We start from the raw sequence: 18,258 nt of genomic DNA on the forward strand, positions 1-18,258 counted from the left end.
CTCTGTAGCTGTGGCTCGCAGGCTCTAGAGAGCGGGCTCAGTAGTTGTGGCACACAGGCTTAGCTGCTCCGCGGCACGTGGGATCTTCCTGGACCAGGGATCGAACCCATATCCCCTGCATTGGCAGGCAGATTCTTAACCACTGTGCCACTAGGGAAGTCCCACTCCCTTAGTTTAAAACAAACAAAAAAACAGTTTGGGACGTCTTATTTGTGGCCTTTGCTTCCCCTCAGTGGGTCTAACAAATCCTAATAAAAACATTAGGTTAACTAATGTAAATTAGGTTGATTAATGGGGAGGGAGGGAGAAAAAACTGAGGGGAAAGTCTAGAGACTTCTTCCCAGCAAGGTGGAAATTTTAAAGGGACTCCTTCCAAAAGGATAAAAATCTTTAGATGGTTATTAAGAAATGGGATAAATAAAACAGATGTTAATGGGATTAAAACAAAAGGTTTTGATACAACACTACCTAAGGTTGGGTAGGTTAAAGGGACCCCTATTGGTCCCCAACATAAAAGGCCCCAAACAAGTCTGCTTTATTTACCCCAGTTATATATATAAAGGCTGGGGGCCCGGGGCGGAATTACATTGAGATACCTGACCAGCAATTGCTTGGGGCGACAGTTAGGCCAATTAATCAAGTTAATAGATTGACAAAAGGGCCTTGAATCCCTCAGCTCAGCCCTTCACTGGGGACCCCAGAGCCTTTTATACAAAAATAGATTAAATGGTTGGGAGATTAAAAAAAGGAAAAGCATCTAAGACTCCTTGTAAGACCAAGACTTATTGATGGGGTCCTAAAGGAAACTAAAGCTAAAGGTATAAAAGTTGATAGAATTGAGATGAAAGCTTACATAAATTGGAATGTTTAAATGGGCTTTATAAGGTGGTTACACCTCTTTTCCCTAATTATACTGTAAGACAGACACTATGTCTCCCCCTTCCTGGTATAAGACAGGGCATATAAATCTGCCCCTCAGACAATATTAGTTAAACATTCTAAAAGAAACCAACAGGGTTACCTGAGACCACACAATATGAAATAAAAACTGAGTGCTAATATTCAGGGGCCAATACAAACAATAACGGAGATTCTATCTCTAGGTTTAACCTGTGCACTCTAGAAAGAGGGCCTTTGTTGAATCCCTTATGCAAACTTTTGAAAGCATGATAAATAAAAGCTTAAAATTCTAGGACATAGAACTCTTGAATTTGTTTAGTTGGAAATCTTCTCACTGATATAAAAAAAGCAACTTAAAGAAAATGTTTTTGGACAAATCAATCTTCTAGTATAATTTAGGCAGCAGATCTGTTCTCTGGGGAATTAAAAGCAACAGTCTGTGTTTCACATCTCTACAAATCAGAAATGTAGATAAGCTACAATGACCTGAGACTGCGCCTAATCCGCTTAATCAGGTAAAACCTGATACAATTAAAAAAAAAAAAAGGAAAAAAATGGCCTTTTAAAACTCAAACCATTGGAAAGGCTCCCTCGCTCAAAATCTAATTCACAGCTTCCTTAGGGGATTATCAAGAACAAATACAAATCTTAGAAGTCTTTTCCACAAATATCAATAGTAAAGTCTTGGTCATCTGAGAAAATAAATTTGACTTATTCCAACTTATTTATAAACTAGTAAGTTTATACTGTAATACCTGATTCAAAACTAAGTGTTAAAGTGAAGCTATGATATCTCTATTTTTGTTTATGTCAGTGTGTACATTACACATATAGGTGTTTCTACCTCTGGAAAATATTATCAAAATTAAACTTATAAAAGAGCTCTATTTAATTAACTAGTAAGCACTTACAAATTAAATATCTCCAAATATAAAGGAAACTGGCCAGAATGAATTCCAGGTTCACATGATCTAGTATGCAAGGAAAGTAGGATGAGTGTTTTTGGCAAAGAAGGTATGAGGAGTGGAAGTACATTTTGTTAAGGGAAGAGAGAGATTTTGTCCTAGAGCTGGTTGTCTCAGGGCGGAAAAGTAAGTGACAAACTAAAATGGATATAGAAAGTGTGAAAGGTTTGTAGAAAGACAGCTCTGAAAAAGTTGTTCCATGCATGGTCAGGCTGGGTTTGGATTGAATTTAATTGGGTAAGTGAATTTTGTTGTTCAGGGTGGGCTGGTGCAGGACTGGAGTTTGGTTTTCCGTGTTAAGAGAACAGAGTTTTCTTGGAATGTTGAACTAAATACTTTTGGTAACAGATTGTGAGTTTCTTTGCCTTCTAAATGATCTGTTATTTGCCTTAAAAATCTTTTACTGTCACTTTGGTTGAGTGAATAACTATTGCTTCACAGTGACCTATGATCCTATTTGATCAAGTGTTTTAAAAACTTGACTTTTTATAACAAACTTCCCAAATATCAAATTCTAATTAAGATTCTTTTGACTTTCCAACTAACTTTGGGATGCTTCAAAGGACCCCTGAAACATCCCAAGGAGAGATATTAAACTAATTAGGTTTATTTGCCATGTTAAATTACACGGGAAACATTGTCAAATAAGTGTGATAAAACCTTCTTATTTTATGGGTAAATGTCATTAATATAGATATTCCAAAACTTATATGGAATTCCTAAAAATCTGATATGTCCTGATATAATGTTATCAGTTATAATTCTAGTTGTTATCTTAAAATGTCATGACACGGAAATAACCAAGTTTCTTGTCAGTTACACTGTGAACAGATCTTTTACCATGCCATTTTAAGTCTTCTGTCATTTATAGACAATCACTATTTTACTCTGATGCTTTTATAAAATGAAGATTCTCAAGAGGATTCGTAAAAATGACTTTTGACAAATTTGTTTCTGATAACTTTTAGATCATACCACTGGACTCAGTAATAAGTTACAAAACCCTAATGGAAAACCTGATGACTTCATCCAGATCAACTGGAATTAATTACATGGGACTGAATGAATTGATAAATATGGTTTATAATTTTATGACTTTTTTCTGAAATATACCGGCTTTTAATTTTTTCCAGAAAATCTTTCTCTTTACACTAATTTTGATCTACAACAAACTGATAAAGTGGACCTTTGTAAACAAAGATGAAACATTTACCTTTTTCTCTCTACATGATCCTTCCAGAATTTGGCTTATCCAGCTGGCTCCCCTGTGGGTTTAGTGGCTTACTGAGACCAGATTACAACTAGTTATACTAATCATTGTTTTAATTTGTTCTCGTTGTTTTCAAGTTATTTATGGCTTGTGCCTTTCTCTGCCATACTTTATTAACATTACAGGTGTATTATTTACATCCTATTTTATGAGATTATTGTCTCTTGCATTACCCAACGTGTAACCAGGCCTCCAACAAAACTGATGGCTAAATGTCTTGAGGCAATCAATCACATAATAACTCTACGTAGAATAATGGTAAGAGTGCAACTGTAGATATGGGAAGAAGCAACAAGAGAAAACATTTCCTGGATCATAACAGACTAGTAGAACAGGCAATCCAGAGAATTTTAGATTATCGACAGGGCCTAATCCAAAAAACTTAGCACATCGAGTGGCCTATCCACAGAATCCTCACCTGATCTAGGAATGAGCTTTCCTAGAGCCACGGGACAAAATTGGTCATGAAATGCCTCCCAAATGTTGGTCAAATTTATGACCAAGGAGAGGCACTGTGGACAAAGAAAGAAGAGGCACTGTGGACAAAGAATGTCGCCTGCCATTTCAGTAAACAAAGGATGTTGCAGGCTTAAAACCCCCGAAAGAGGGGAATTCAGGATGGAGAAACACAGGATACTGGCCCTAAATATTTAAGATACTTATCAAAGGAATGATTTACATAAGCCCAGACTCTTGCATCTTCCCATACATAGAAAAGCACTAAAATCACTAACTTGAGATGTTTTTGTGATTAGCAGTAATCTTTTGACGTTGAACTACATGTTGTTTTGTTTTTGTGGGGTTTTTTTAAAATTATTTATTTATTTATTTTTGGCTGCGTTGGGTCTTCGTTTCTGTGCGAGGGCTTTCTCTAGTTGCAGCAAGCGGGGGCCACTCTTCATCGCGGTGCGCGGGCCTCTATCGCGGCCTCTCTTGTTGCGGAGCACACGCTCCAGACGCGCAGGCTCAGTAGTTGTGGCTCACAGGCCTAGTTGCTCTGTGGCATGTGGGATCTTCCCAGACCAGGGCTCGAACCCGTGTCCCCTGCATTAGCAGGCAGATTCTCAACCACTGTGCCACCAGGGAAGCCCCTGTTTTTGTTTTTTTTTCCAGCAAAAACTCCTACTTATCCTGGCACCTCCCTTACCTCTTTGGAGTAGTTCCTCAGAGCTTTCTGAGAGGCTGTATCCTGGGCTATAGTTCTCAGTAAGCTCATCGAATAAACCATAATTCTCAACTTATAGGTTGTGCATTTTTTTTTTCAGTCGACAATGGGAAAGGGGATAAAAGAGAATAAACAGCCATCAGAGAGGGGTCTCCAGGAAGCAACGGTAATGAGGGTGTTATTCCCTCAGCTTTGTACCTGGAACCAACAAGTGCATGAATGGGCTTTTAACAAGATAGAAAGTCATTTAAAAAACGTTAAGTCTGAAGTAACTCGGTATGGATGTCCCCACCCCGTATCCTAAACTTGTGTTTTTGTCCCTCATGTTGTTGGTGTGATCAGATTTGCAGAGTGAGGTAAACTGCCCGCTAGAGTGGTTTTGAATCTAGAAGCTCCGTACCTGGGAAGGAGCCAAAGCCAAACTCTCAAGGTCAGGTGTTCCTCCCTTTGTGCTGACAACACGTGTGGTGACGGCCAGATGGTGCAAAGCTAATCCATTCACTTAAAGACATCTTTTGAAAAGCTACACAGACGTTTTTTGAAGAGCCTAGGCTGTCGCAGGGAAGGTGACAGGCAGGTCTGGCTTTCCTGACGTGAGGAGTGTTCCCACAGAGCGGATCATGGGGCTCTGCTTCTCCCATCCCCACGCTGCCCAAACTGCCCACATGCCAAACGGATTAGGAAGTTCACATCCCTGTCCAAGCACAGCCAGGGGCACAGCATCTTGCTCTAATCTTTTCCGGAATGCAGCTTTTTATGTAAAGAAAAAGTTGGCAAACAAAGCAAATTACTATATGGCTGTATAACCTGAAGGAATGAATTAGTAGCTCTTTGCTACTTTTTAATTTCTTTTTAATTACGTGTAAAAGAGGACTTATGTACTGTGGCCTAGAACTAAATGCTTTACAGTCACGGATCACCAATGATGTGGTTTATGTTCTAACCTGTTTTTTTGGGTGTTTGCTTGATTTTGTAGGTTCCTTGGTTTTTGTCCCCGAAGGCCATGAGGAAGGGTAGCCCCAGGCAGCCGCCCTGCCTCAGGACAGGCTCTTTAGGAGGGTGACCAGCACTGTTTGGGGGCTTCCCTTGCAATCAGTCCGGAGGGAAACAGGCCACTTTTAAAGTCTTGTTTAAGAAAGTGTACCATAGAATGCCTTCATAGGACAAACTCATCTCACTAGATTTTTTTGGAGGGGGGGGTCAAAAAAAATGTTCCTCAAATCCCTATCTAATCAATGTCAAGCATTTATTCAGCACTTGTGTATAAAGCATTCTGCTAGCCACTGGGTAGAATCATGATAAAAACTATAATATATACGTTATATATATATATATATATATATTGAGCTCTCACTACATGCTTCATGTGGTTTAACACAGTGCCCAGGAACTACTTAACACAGCACAAGAGTCCTTTGAGGTAAATACTGATCTTATCCCCATTTTAAAGATGAAGAAACTGAGGCACTTGCCCAAAGTTAAGGAATTGTCCAAAGTCACAGAGCCAGTAAGTAGCGAAGCCTGGCTCCAGAGCCCTGCTCTCCCCTTATACAGCACAGAGGTCATACAAACAGACCCAGTCAATCCCTTTAAGAGAGGGCGGAAAGAAAGCTGCCTGGTGTGTGTGTGGGAAGTGTGAGTGTGTGTGCGGGCGTGAAGTGTGAGAGACGGAGGGGGAGAGAGAGAGGAATTGAGAGAGTTGGACTGTGCTTAAAACCACAGTTCCTGTAGACAAGACCACGCAGACCTTCTGGAAGGGAGAGAGCCAGGCAGGGAGTGGAGTGTGTATCCATTTCCTAGGGTGGCCATAACAAAGTACCATAAACTGGGTACCTTAACACAACAGAAATCGATTCTTTCACAGTTCTGAAGGCCAAAAGTCCAAAATTAAGGTGTTGTCATGGCTGGCCTCCCTCTGAGGTTCTGGATAGAATCCCTCCTTTCCTCTTCCGAGCTTCTGGTGGCAGCTGTCAATCCTTGCCTTCCTTGGCTTGGAGCTGGATCACTCCAGTCTCTGCCTGTCTTTAAATGGCATTCTTCTCTCTGTATCTTCACATGACCTTCTTATAAGGACATCAGTCACTGGACTTAGGGCCCATGCTAACCCAGGATAGCCTTATCTTAACTTGATTACATTTGCAAAGGCTCTATTTCCAAGTAAGGTCATAATCACAGGTACAGGGGGTTAGGACTTCAATGTATCTTTTCTGAGGACACAACAATCCACAACAGTATGGAAGTGACGATGATCTGAGACTCTGGAAGGAGTCCCTGGATGCACTCTTTCAGGCAGGGTTTAAGTGGGAGCTTGAGCCAGTGCAGCGCAGGAGGGGGCAATCTCCAGGACGACTAGGCTGGAGACAACTGGGGAGAGAGAGGGCGAGGACACTCAGGAAGACAGGTGAGCAGCCAGGCTGGGGAGATGAGCAAGTTAATAGCGGGGATACTTGGAGTGGAGGTTACCATGGTGGATGGGGCCAGATTAGAGAAGGTCCCTTAAGGGACTTTATTCCAGAGCCATGGGTCTCAAGCTTGAGCTGGAACAGAATCTCCTGGAGGGCTTACTAAATAAGACACAGTGTGATGGCTCCACCCCAAGTTTTGATTCAGTAAACCTGGAGTGGGGCCTGAGACCCTGCATTTTCACAAGTTCTAGGGGACGCTGATGCTGCTACTGCTGGTCCAGGGACCACACTTTGAGAACTTCTCTCTAGACACTGAGTGGAACCACTGAAGTCCAGAGGGAGGGACAGGAAGTAACAAGTAGCTCCAGTGACTGTCACTAGAAGACAGATGAGCAGGAGATTAAGGACATGACAATTAATCCTCTCCAAAGGTTTGAGGGTATCGTGAAACTAAATGAAACGGAGGAATGTTATCTCAAAGTTTGGTCCACCTGGAGTCTTTGGCAAATCAGGTCATGATGATTTAGGAAGTTCACGGGACAGATCGACCCTCTGCTTCAGGGGGTGCAGCTGGTAAAACTCCGTGGCAACACAGCATGTGCTGTTTTTCAAGCAGGAACACGTGGAGAAGGCAGTCTGGATTTAAATCATTTTTGAAGAAAATTCACCCCTTCCTTCCTGCTACACTGATAACGACTTGGCCATGTAATGCCATTTATATCCAGGAAGTTAAAAGTTACATGTTCCAATAGCAACTCTACTAAGCCATGTCTCATTTTCAGTACAAAGCTATCTTCTGTAAAACACAAAGCTTCTGTTTTCATGTCAGTAGATCAGAGATGTCTCCTCCAGCATGTGTCCAACTATCTTTATATTAGATACTATACAACATTTGCTTGCTTGTTTAAAGTTAAGTCATTGAAATACTGGGTGTGAGTACTGGACATAAAACTGAGGAACTTGATAAGGGATGGAGAATAGGTATTTATTATTCTAAGAGCCCATTTAAAAAAATCTAACACCCCCTTTAAACGCACTCAAAAAACACAACAAAAACCTAGGGCAAATATAAGAGCAGGGACAGTACCCAGAGAAACCTTGCTGTCGGATGCTGCAGGGGTCACGAAAACGCCGCGACTCAGGGAGTCTCCAAAGATAAGATTCTGCCCAAAGCTCATCTACAGAAAGAAAACCCTTGGGAAGTCCCTGGCAGTCCAGTGGTTAGGACTCTGCGCTTCCACTGCAAGGGATGTGGGTTTGCCCCCTGGTTGGGGAACTAAGATCCCATATGCCCCGCAGCGAGAAAAAAAAAAAAAGGAAACAGAAAACCCTGTGCTTTGGGGGAAGCCTGTCTCTTGTTTTTTCTCTCGGCCACTGGTTCCTAGTTATGGTTCCTTCATGTGACCTTAGAGCCGGTGGTGACAGCCTTAAACTTCATGTTTCCACATTGAGGGGGTGGGCAGTGGGGACAGACCAGTTGTCAAAAGCTCGAATGGTGATGCTAATCTCCCCTCGGGCACACAGTGGGCCTCAATGGCCTAACGGACTGGGTTTCTAAATGTCCCCTCCAGCCTCCACATTTGGTAAGAAAACATAAATGTCATGCCATTCCGGGAAAAGCAAACTTCTTCATTTTATAAGGTTAGTTTTATGAGTCAGGCTTAGTTGGAGGCAAGTAAACAACTCATCTGTGGACAAAAATTGCTATGCTGCTCTTATGTTCTGGACAGAGAGAACATCAGCGTATTACATTAGATCCTGGAATTATCTCATTGCATTTTCCTTCTCTCGGGCAATGCCAGATAAGGCGATTGCAGTTTACGGAACAAAAGTCAATGACCTCCAGATCAGGCCCCATCCTGTGGGGTCCAAGGAGATCTTTGCACTGGACACTTCATCAGGCTAAGGAGCAGTGGAGAAAAAGAGACAGAATACTGTGTGTTAATCTGTGTGGCCAACTCTGAGTACGAGTTCTTGACCCTTCTTCCAAAGGAGCCAGGGTAGAAGTGGCCAGAGGCAGTGTTCCCCTCCGCTTCCCCTCTAGCTCAAGGTGGGGCTCAGGCTACCTGCTGGCTGTGAAGATGGAGGAGTGCGGGCGGCCTTTAGAAGCTGGAAAAGGCAAGGAAATGGATTCTCCCCTAGAATCTTCTGAAAGAATGCAGCCCTTTCAACACCTTAATCTTAGCCCAGTGAGACCTATTTCAGACTCCTGACCTCCAGAATTGTAAGAGAATAAATTTATGGGAGTTGTCCTGTTTTGTTTTTTTTTCTACAAAGTCTGTGGTCATTTGTTACAGCAGTGAAACTAATACAGATACAAAATTACCCGTGATCCTTTACATAGTGTTCTGTGTTGGCACCTCCTCTTGGGGCCGTTGTGGATTCATATACATCTCGTACACAGCTACGGTACAAGACTCTTTCATAACTCGACTTTACTGGCTAGAGGCGTCTTGGGCCATCCTAAGCAGTAACCCAGAGTGGGGAGCTGCTATGGCTACTGTGGGACCAGCTCTGTGCAAACCTCTTCAACTGAGGGGCCGTCACAAAGGCAAATAAATACCACAGCTGCGAATAAATCTTTAGGGTGATTCATGCTGATGAATTGAGATCAAGGGTCAGGCTGGATCTGGGAGACTGTGTGTGTGCATGTGTGTGTGTATATGTGTGTGGATTTAATATTCCTTGTCTCATTAAGATTAGTCATTCTAGGGCTATTGACATTCCATCTGCAGCAGAACCACTGAGGCCGTTCAAGGAAGAGCGTGCAGCCAAGCCACACTCCTGATGGCTAAATTTACAACCCACCAACAGTGGCCTAATTTATTTGGGATCACTACTAATGTTTCATGATCACACGCACCCTTGGCTATGACTCCCCGTGTGGCAAGACAAGTGGAAATGCTGTGGGCTGGTAAAAAAAAAAAAAAAAAAAAAAAAAAAAAAGTTTGCTGTTCAAAAACAACTTCTTACAGGCTGGTTAAAAGCGTTAGCTCATCCACGTGCAGCTGGCTTGAGCGACTGAGGGACATGCGCCAGGAAGGCCAAGGCCTAAGTATACCCTCAGGGCCAGTGGCCTTTCCCACCCCCATGCTGGACCCAGACTCTGCAATCAGAGCCTGAAGATCAGGTGGGCGCCGCGGTGGGAGGTGAGCGGAGCCATTGGGGGCACCTGTGCCAATTCATCAGTGGCAGTGCCCGGAAAGGAGGGCGGGCGTGGGCCTCGGTTCTGTGCTTTCAGGATTGTTATGTTTCTTCCTCACGGCAGAGGGCGCTGAGGAGAGCCACCTGCATCCTGCCGACAGCCACCCCCTACTGTTCTTTCATGAGGGCTGTAAAAGCACGTAGGAGCCTTGCTAGCGTGAAAGCAGAGATTCTTTCACTTAAGGGTTTTATCACTTATCTTTCCCCTCCATATTCATTGTGGCCTTCTTCAGTCTCCAGTTTTCATTTCTATGGTCGGCTTGATGTATTGCTTTCCTATTCTTGTGAACCATCACCTCTAAATTATTGACATTAATGGAGAGAAGCCTTCAAGGAGAGCAGTAATTAGATGAATTGTGCTGCATTAACGTGCTTCATAGATTGAAAAGGGATAAAAGAAGAAGCTTTTTCTTAGTAGACTAGGCGCTCTCCCAGCTGCCTTGTGGCTCATCAGACCGGCTCTGTTCCGCCTTCAGACACACCTGGCGCGCGGGGGCGGGTGGGGGGGGGCGGGGCAGCAGCCCAGCCCACCTGCGCTGGGGCGGCGCGATTCTCACCAGAGGTCAGCTGTTTTGCTCCCAAACTTACCTATGCCAGGTGTACTCATTACCTAGCTGCATAATTAAATGTTCTGGTGAAGAGGGGGCACCAAAAAAAGATGTCATGTCCACAAAATCCAAGTTAAATGCAGTAGAAAGAATTGATGAAATCAAGTCTCTAAAACTCTTGCTGGTAAATTGCGTATGGGTGAGTCATAGTTAGGCAAGAAGAGTCAAAAAACAAGTGAAAGGAGAGGATCCTGAACTGTATTCTTTGTAAGTGCTCCCTCCACTGTAAGGAAACAAAAATGGAAATCACAGATGCCCATTATGGGTGTGTCTGCTCGCTAGAAAGACTGCAAGCAGTGCCAATTAATGGCCTTCGCCCTACACAAAAAGACAGATGATGGTTTTATATTTACTGAGTTTAATTTAAATTGAAGCAGTTAAGGTTTGGGTGTAACTCCCTCCTGCCCCACCTTTGGTCAATTGTTTCAATTATTGATATGTTTCCAACTACTGGTCCTGGCCCGGTCCTTGTGAGCAATCCCTAAGCAAGGGCTGATTTCAAATGGGTTGTTGCCTTTCTCCTTAAGTTTGTGCACACAAAGATCTCGCCAGTCTCTCTAAATGCCAGGGAAGGGCTGGCCTCTCACCGGCTGCTTGGGGCAGGGGCAGTTGTCGTAGGACTTACGATTGGCCAGAGGATAGTTGTCTCAGTGTAAGAGACAGCCCCACATCGTCGGGAGCAGGGCTGATCTAGGATACCCTGGGTAGCATAGGAGCTCTCAACACCACCCCTCCATGCTCTGGGTCCTAAGGCATCAGAAAAATAGGAGCCTCCTGGTCGTGGAAAGGTAGTGTATGGTCAGGAAAGAGATGTCATCAGACAAGGGCAATGAGGGAACACAAGTCATGGTCTGTGATCTCTCCTTACAATTAGTAAACTAAACAAAACAGAATGCTCGCAAGCTCGCTAGCTAGCTCTGATTTCTTCTCAATACTTCCTTCACAGCTATTACTGCATTTTACCACTAGAGGGCAACAGTGTTCCTAAAATGAGGGTTTGTTGCAGAACCGAAAAATCACTTAGAATCAAGGAATTTCAGAGCTGTTAAGAGGTCTTAAGAATCATTTGGTTCACTGGCTTTCAAAATTTTTTCAGCTGAAACACATAGCAAGAACCGCATGCTTCATAATGACCCAGTTCATACATATATGTAACATTTTGAGGCACTACTTACCCTGTCTTCTGCAATGCACTCTAAACAGTTTGTATTCCAAACTATTTCATTTAAAACGAAACAAACAAAAAACTGCAACCACTATATAAATTTCATAACCCAATAGTGTGCCATTAGTTTGAAAAACCCTGACTTGGTCCCAGCCTCTCATCTGTAATACAAAGGGATGCACTGACCCTGAGGATGGAGAAGGATGCTATCAGCTACACTTCTCTCGCCCACCCAGCCACCTGCTAACCCCGGGTCAGTCCTAGTGTAACGACAGATATTGTCCAGCAACTCAGTGCTCACTCTAATAATGCACTGATTGGATAAAGAGTTTTGAGGGTCTATCATTTTCCACCTCTTGTCAATGCTACGACTGCTCTTGTAATTGAAGCAGAAATTCCTTGCATTGAAGGCTCCTTGCAGGTGGTGCCTGTTCTCCTCGTTCAAGCAGTTTCAATCAATCAAGCAATTTCACTGAATTCCAGGGAGAAACTGAAACCACTTTAGTCTCTAGAGTCTTGGCCCTGAAAATCACTAAGTTCTCTTCCTTGGCTCCTTGATGTTAAAACATTTATAATCACTTTGGGAGGAAATGTAAAGGTAAACCAGATGATCGAGGAAGGTACCTTTTCTTCGGGTCAATGTCCTGGATTCTTCTACTTCTTAACTCCTCATCTCTCTCATGCATACCTGCCTCTAATTTATTGATTATCCCTCCCAGCTTTTTTAGGCCAAAAAAGGAGATCCCTTTGAAATTCAGGATTATATTATTACAGACGAAAACAGTAACTGAGCTCTCTGTGGATAAGACAGGAAGTTTTTCTTAACTCACTTGGATTTAGTTTATTTTATGAAAAGTGCCAAGTATTTTATTTTTTCAATAAGAGGTTAACTAAATGCATGAAAATGCAAATTATTTTATTATTTAATTATTTTTATGGTCTTAGAAGGAAGAAAAAAAATTCCTAGGACGTGAAAAATTCCTGGTGCACTTTAGAAATCTGAGCTTGGTTTTCTGTAGGGAATCCTTGCCACTGATAACCAGGGAGGAAATATTCAGGGGGGCCCCTCTTTGGGCTCTGGGAGGTGGCAACTCCCTTACTTTGATAGAAAGTTCTCAAGCTCTGTTCCCTCACTTCTCTGTTGGGCTGGTAAACTGAACTTTTTCCTCCCTGACACAGCAAGATCTGTTAGAACAGGTGACAAGCACAGGTTGCCTTTTTTTAGGAAAAATTTTATTTCACCATTCAATAAATCTAGACAAGCTGGGTGCAGGGTTAAGTCTTTAAAGAACCAAGGCCGAACTTCCAAATGGCTTTCTCACACCCTTAACACCACGTCTAGAACAGTCTTAAAGAAAAATCCTACAGCCACTCTTTAAAATTCTATTTACACTATTTACTAAACTCTAGATTCCTTAAGGCTGAGTCTACAGGCTTCGTGGAATATTGGAGGATTACTGGAAAAAGCATCGTCACTTTTGGGACAGGCTAACTGTAGTTCTGTAACTTTCGTAATCCTCTACTTGATGAAAGCAACGTAGCTCCACAGGCACAAAATGGTACCTACAGCCAGTGCCTTGAAATCAGCAACCGAACGAACTGCCACGTTCTTATTCACTCCGTTCACAAAGAAAACAGCCCTGGTTCACTCACTCCCATTAGATTAAAGCAGACGCCAGGATTACGAAGGTTCTTGCCCAGGCCAACGCGTAAATTGCAATATTATCCTGAAGCCCTTGCAAGATGGCCTGCAATTAACCAGGGAACTTCAGCGGTTCGGCCTGGAAACTGGCTTAGATTTTGGAAATTCCGCCCTGAACTAATGTTCCGTGACCACCCCATAGCAACCAACTCTGGGTAGTCGCAGAAAACATCAAGCCTTGCCTTTTGGGCCTGTTCCTCAGTTTCCCCATGCACCTCTTTCCCAGGTATGGGAGCTGCCCTGTAAAAAATCTTTACGGCCTCGTAAATGCCAGAAAGAACGAGCCAGCTTTCTACTGACTCCGCGCACTGACTGGCCTTTCCACGCCTAAACAATTCCCGGCGCCGAGGCGCGAGCCGGGATCCCAGCAGGGGCCTGGCGCATCACAGTCTCCCTCGCGGATCCGCCGCCGGGCGCACAGGCGCGTGTCCCCAGGCGTCACCACCCACGCGGCTCGCGGCCGGTCCCCGCGCGCGCCCACTGTGTCGCTCTGGTACTCACCCACGCGCGGCCCTCCTGCACCTCAGCCAGCACTCGAAGGGCGCTGGGCGAGCTCGCGCGGAAGTTGAAGAAGTGGAGCGCCGCGCGCGCCGCCTGCGATAGGAGCCCGTGCGGGAGCTCCGCGTCCTGACGCCACCCGGAGTCCTCGGGCTCCCCGGACCCCGCGGGCGCCGCCGCCGCCCCCTGGAGGGCGAGCAGCAGGAGCAGCGCGAGCAGCGGGGCGGCGGGGTACGGGTCCCCCGGCTGGGGCGCGGGAAGCGGTTGCCGGCGGAGCTGCATGGGCGCGAGCTGGCGCGACGCTCGACGGGTCGAGGCTTCGAGCGGGCTGCGCCGGCGCTCGAGTCAATAAGGCCGCGCGGGCCCCTCCCCTCCGCCCCCGGGGCGGCCGGCTGGAAGGAGTCCGGGTCCCGCTCGGCCGCACCCTCTCGGCGCTTCCCGCAGCCCCTGGGCCCCTCCGCCCCGCCCCACTACGCTTTGGGCTCCCGCTGCCCCGTCTCCTTACGCGGCGGACGCGGCGGCGCCTCCGCGGCGCGGGGCCCGGGTATCTGGCTGGGGCCGCGCGGGCAGGGGGACGAGGGGAGCAGTGGACGCTCCTCCCCCAAGGGAGAGCGGCCGGGTTGGCGCCACCCCGCGCCCCCAACCCAGCTTGGGGACCTCGTTTCTCTCCCCGTAGGCTGCTGTGATTTCGAAGCCCTTAGGGTTTCAGAGCAAACCTGCTTCAGTTCTCCAAGGCTTGGAGCTCATTTCCCAGAAGATGATAATTGGAAACAGGTGGAGAAGGGGGCGGGACGCAGCCGGCATTGTTGGGGGTCCTTATAGTACAATGACCTTGGAAGTGGGACAGGTCGCCAGAGAACTGGGGCTGGAGAGGAGGCTGCCGTGGCCAGCAGGGCAGAGCCAGATAAGGCCCCAGAGGCCCCAGTGGACTTAGAAACATTGATAACCCTGGTGCGGCACAGATGGGCGTGGAAGCCAGATTCCAGGGAAGTGAGGCATGGATTGGGCTGTAGGGCAGTGGAAGCAGTGAGGGTTGACGACTCTTTTTAGGCGCTTGGCAGTGAAGGGATGAGATGGCCATTGTTTTTAGGCCACAGAGAGAAAGCCCAGGAGAACCAGGAAGTAGATGCACTCCCCTCATCCTTTTTCCTACCTCTCTTTATTTTGTTCAGGGGTCCACCTCTCCCCAACACCCGCTGACCCCAGCCCCACTGTGGAGCTAAAGGAAGTCCCTTCTCCTTGCCAGTGACTGGTTGAGGCCCCACATGTGCGATTCTGGATGAGATATGCCGGGGGAAGCCTGGGGAGGGGGTGATGCGATGGGGTCACCATCTCTGAAAACATCCTCCCTCCCCCACTTCTCCCTCTGGATGTCGTCCATCTCTTGTCTGTCTTTTCTTCTACAGAAATTTATGGAACACATACTCTGCTAGGCCCTGGGGGAGGTGAAGAGAGGGTAATCAGATAAGCATCTCCGTACTCCTGGAGCACACCTTTTGGGCAAGGGCAGCCCAGACAATCAGAGAGGCAAAGGAATGATGGATGCAGTTACATGCTGGAGAAAAATTAAGCCTGAAAGCGGATGGGGAGTTGGTTGTAATTTTAAATAGTGTGGTCAAGGCAGGCCTCGCTGGGAAGGTGATACTTAGGACCTGAAGGAGATGAGGGAGCCAGATGGACATGTATGGGAAGAGCACTGTAGGTGGAGGGAACAGCGAGTACAGAGGTCCTGAGGCAGGAGTCCACCGGCATGTTTGAAGAAGAGCAAGCAAATGCAGCTGGAGGGAGAGGGCAAGGAGGAAAGTATCAGGATGCGAAGTCTGAGGGATAATGGAGAGGGGGCAGAGCATGCAGGACTTGGTAGACCCTTGTTGTGTCTGGGTGTGCCGCGTGGAAGTATGCCCCTATCTTTTTTTTTTTTTTTTTGCGGTACACGGGCCTCTCACTCTTGTGGCCTCTCCCGTTGCGGAGCACAGGCTCTTGACGCACAGGCTCAGCGGCCATGGCTCACGGGCCCAGCTGCTCGACGGCATGTGGGATCTTCCCGGACCGGGGCACGAACCCGCGTCCCCTGCACCGGCAGGCGGACTCCGTATGCCCCTATCTTGCTAACAGCCTGGGGATGAAGCCCATCTGAAGAATGGCTGAGCAGAGAGAGGGGAGGAGACTGGGTTCCTGATGACATTGTTGAGCACCCAGATCAGCTGATCCTGGAGCTTATTTATTATGTTCCTTGAAGCTGGAGGTTCTGTTTCTTGCCTTCAGAGGCAGTCTAACGCAGATAATTATCTTCCCAGAACTCAGTCATCTTCCCCTCCAAGGGGTAATAGTAGTAGGTTTCTTGAGAATTATCACCTCTAGGTCTTATAAAGACTAAGTATTCCTTACTCTATTTCAGTGCTTCAGCCCCAGTGGGTGTTGGGCTGCTTTCAGCTGCAAACGACAGGAAAACTGATTAACGTTGTGGACTCTGCAGTGGTATGGAGTGGGAGGTCTCGGGGATGGCTTGAAGGGTTCAGGCTCTCTCCATCCTTCTACACAGCTCTCCTCAGCTGTTTGGCTTTTTGTCCATAGACTGAAGAGTAGTTCCATAATTTTAGAATGGCTGTACCAGCTCCAGACACCACATCGTCACATGCTGCAACCAAAGGCAGGTAGCACAGAGTAGGTTGCCGGGGTAGCAAGAGAGCTCTACATCATACACCTGTTTTGGTTTTTGTTTTGTTTTTTCATCAGAGAAGGAAATTTTTTTTTCTGGAACCTCTTCCCCCCACTCTTCTCCCCACCCGACCTTCCTATACATCTCGTTGGCCAGAACTGGGTCACACTAGCAAACCCTAGCTGAAAGGGAGGCTGGAAAAGCAAGCATCTGCCTTTTTTTTTTTTTTTGCGGTACGCGGGCCTCTCACTGTTGTGGCCTCTCCCGTTGCGGAGCACAGGCTCCGGACGCGCAGGCTCAGCGGCCGTGGCTCACGGGCCCAGCCACTCCGCGGCATGTGGGATCTTCCCGGACCGGGGCACGAACCCGTGTCCCCTGCATCGGCAGGCGGACCCTCAACCACTGCGCCACCAGGGAAGCTCGCATCTGCCTTTTTTCAGCCTCTATCACAGTGGTCTGGTCTATAAGTTAGGATTTAGGCTTGGCCACATAGGACAAAGAAAACAAATGACATTGGCTTAAACAGGAGAGAAACATCTCACATAAAAGAAGTTGTAGGGCTTCCCTGGTGGCGCAGTGGTTGAGAGTCCGCCTGCCGATGCAGGGGACACAGGTTCGTGCCCCGGTCCGGGAGGATCCCACATGCCGCGGAGCGGCTGGGCCCGTGAGCCATGGCCGCTGGGCTTGTGCGTCCGGAGCCTGTGCTCCACAACGGGAGAGGCCACAACAGTGAGATGCCCGCGCACAGCAAAAAAAAAAAAAAAAAGAAGTTGTAGGCAATCTGTGGTTAGTTTTGGCAGGTCCATGACATTGTTAGGGGCCCAGGGTTTTTCCAGATCTTTGCTCCCACATCTGAGGGTGTGCCCCCATCCTCAGAGTATAGGACAAGCTCTAGCTATCAGCAAGAGTGCCCTTTTACAGGCTTCTGAGAAGTCCTATAGGGCACTTCTGCGTATATCTCATTGTTAAGAACTTAGTCATAGCCTTAGTTGAAAAGGAGGCTGGGAAATGTAGCCTTTTTTTTGGAGAAGTTGCATGCCAGAATAAAAAAAAAGAAATCAGGATTTTGTTACTAAGGAAGAAGACTTTGTTTTACATTGCCTTTAGAGCCTGCTGCTGGGACACCCAAGGATTATGTGAGAGTGGTTTATGAAGGAAACACTCCCAGGAGAAACCAGTAAGGACCTAGAAAAAGGGTAGCAAGCAAGGATCTCAGACAAAGTTACAAGAAGGGTAACTTCACCTGGTCAGTAGAGGAGCTCCGGAATATGAATTCCTCCCCCGGCAGGGGATCTGGGCTTCCATATCTATGCCTGTGGGTTATTGGCTAAGGGCCACCCTGGTTAACATAATCCAGGCACTCAGGCTCTCTATCTGGGTACAAAGGGGCAGTCGTACAGGACAGCCCTCCTGAGAAGTGTCGTGGGTACCTCAGATTGGAAGCAAAAGCATACTTGGTGGTAGGGGCAGAATCAGGGAAAGGGATCCTGGGGATCTGGGCAGAGCCCCAACGGGGTCCCTGCAGGGAGAGTGGATAGAAGCAGGCAAGTGGGAATCTGTCACCGAGGCCGGAGGGGAGGGTGGGAATGGCTGATGGCAGCATCAGTGCTTATGAGATGGTGAGTCACAGAAAGTCTTACACAGGAAGAAAGACAGACACAGAAAGGGCCAGGGGAACAAGTGTGGCTGGCTGAGTGCAGAGGACTCTTCTGAGGCC

General features: G+C 46.6%; 1 protein-coding gene across 4 annotated transcripts in view; it reads right to left on the reverse strand.

The window, feature by feature from the left end:
- RARRES1 (retinoic acid receptor responder 1) overlaps nt 1–18,258 on the reverse strand; it is a 110,225-nt gene that overhangs the window by 30,049 nt on the left and 61,918 nt on the right. Inside the window, exon 1 of one of the 4 annotated variants that reach the window (XM_032631027.1) lies at nt 13,886–14,252. The exons of the other annotated variants lie outside the window; for them this stretch is intronic. Within the exon in view, the coding sequence (XP_032486918.1) occupies nt 13,886–14,164 (279 nt within the window). The 5' untranslated portion in view covers nt 14,165–14,252. Of the gene's footprint in view, nt 1–13,885; nt 14,253–18,258 lie in introns of those variants that run through there. 4 annotated transcript variants of the gene reach the window in all.

Source organism: Phocoena sinus, chromosome 4, assembly GCF_008692025.1.
Source record: "Phocoena sinus isolate mPhoSin1 chromosome 4, mPhoSin1.pri, whole genome shotgun sequence".
NCBI lineage: Eukaryota > Metazoa > Chordata > Mammalia > Artiodactyla > Phocoenidae > Phocoena > Phocoena sinus.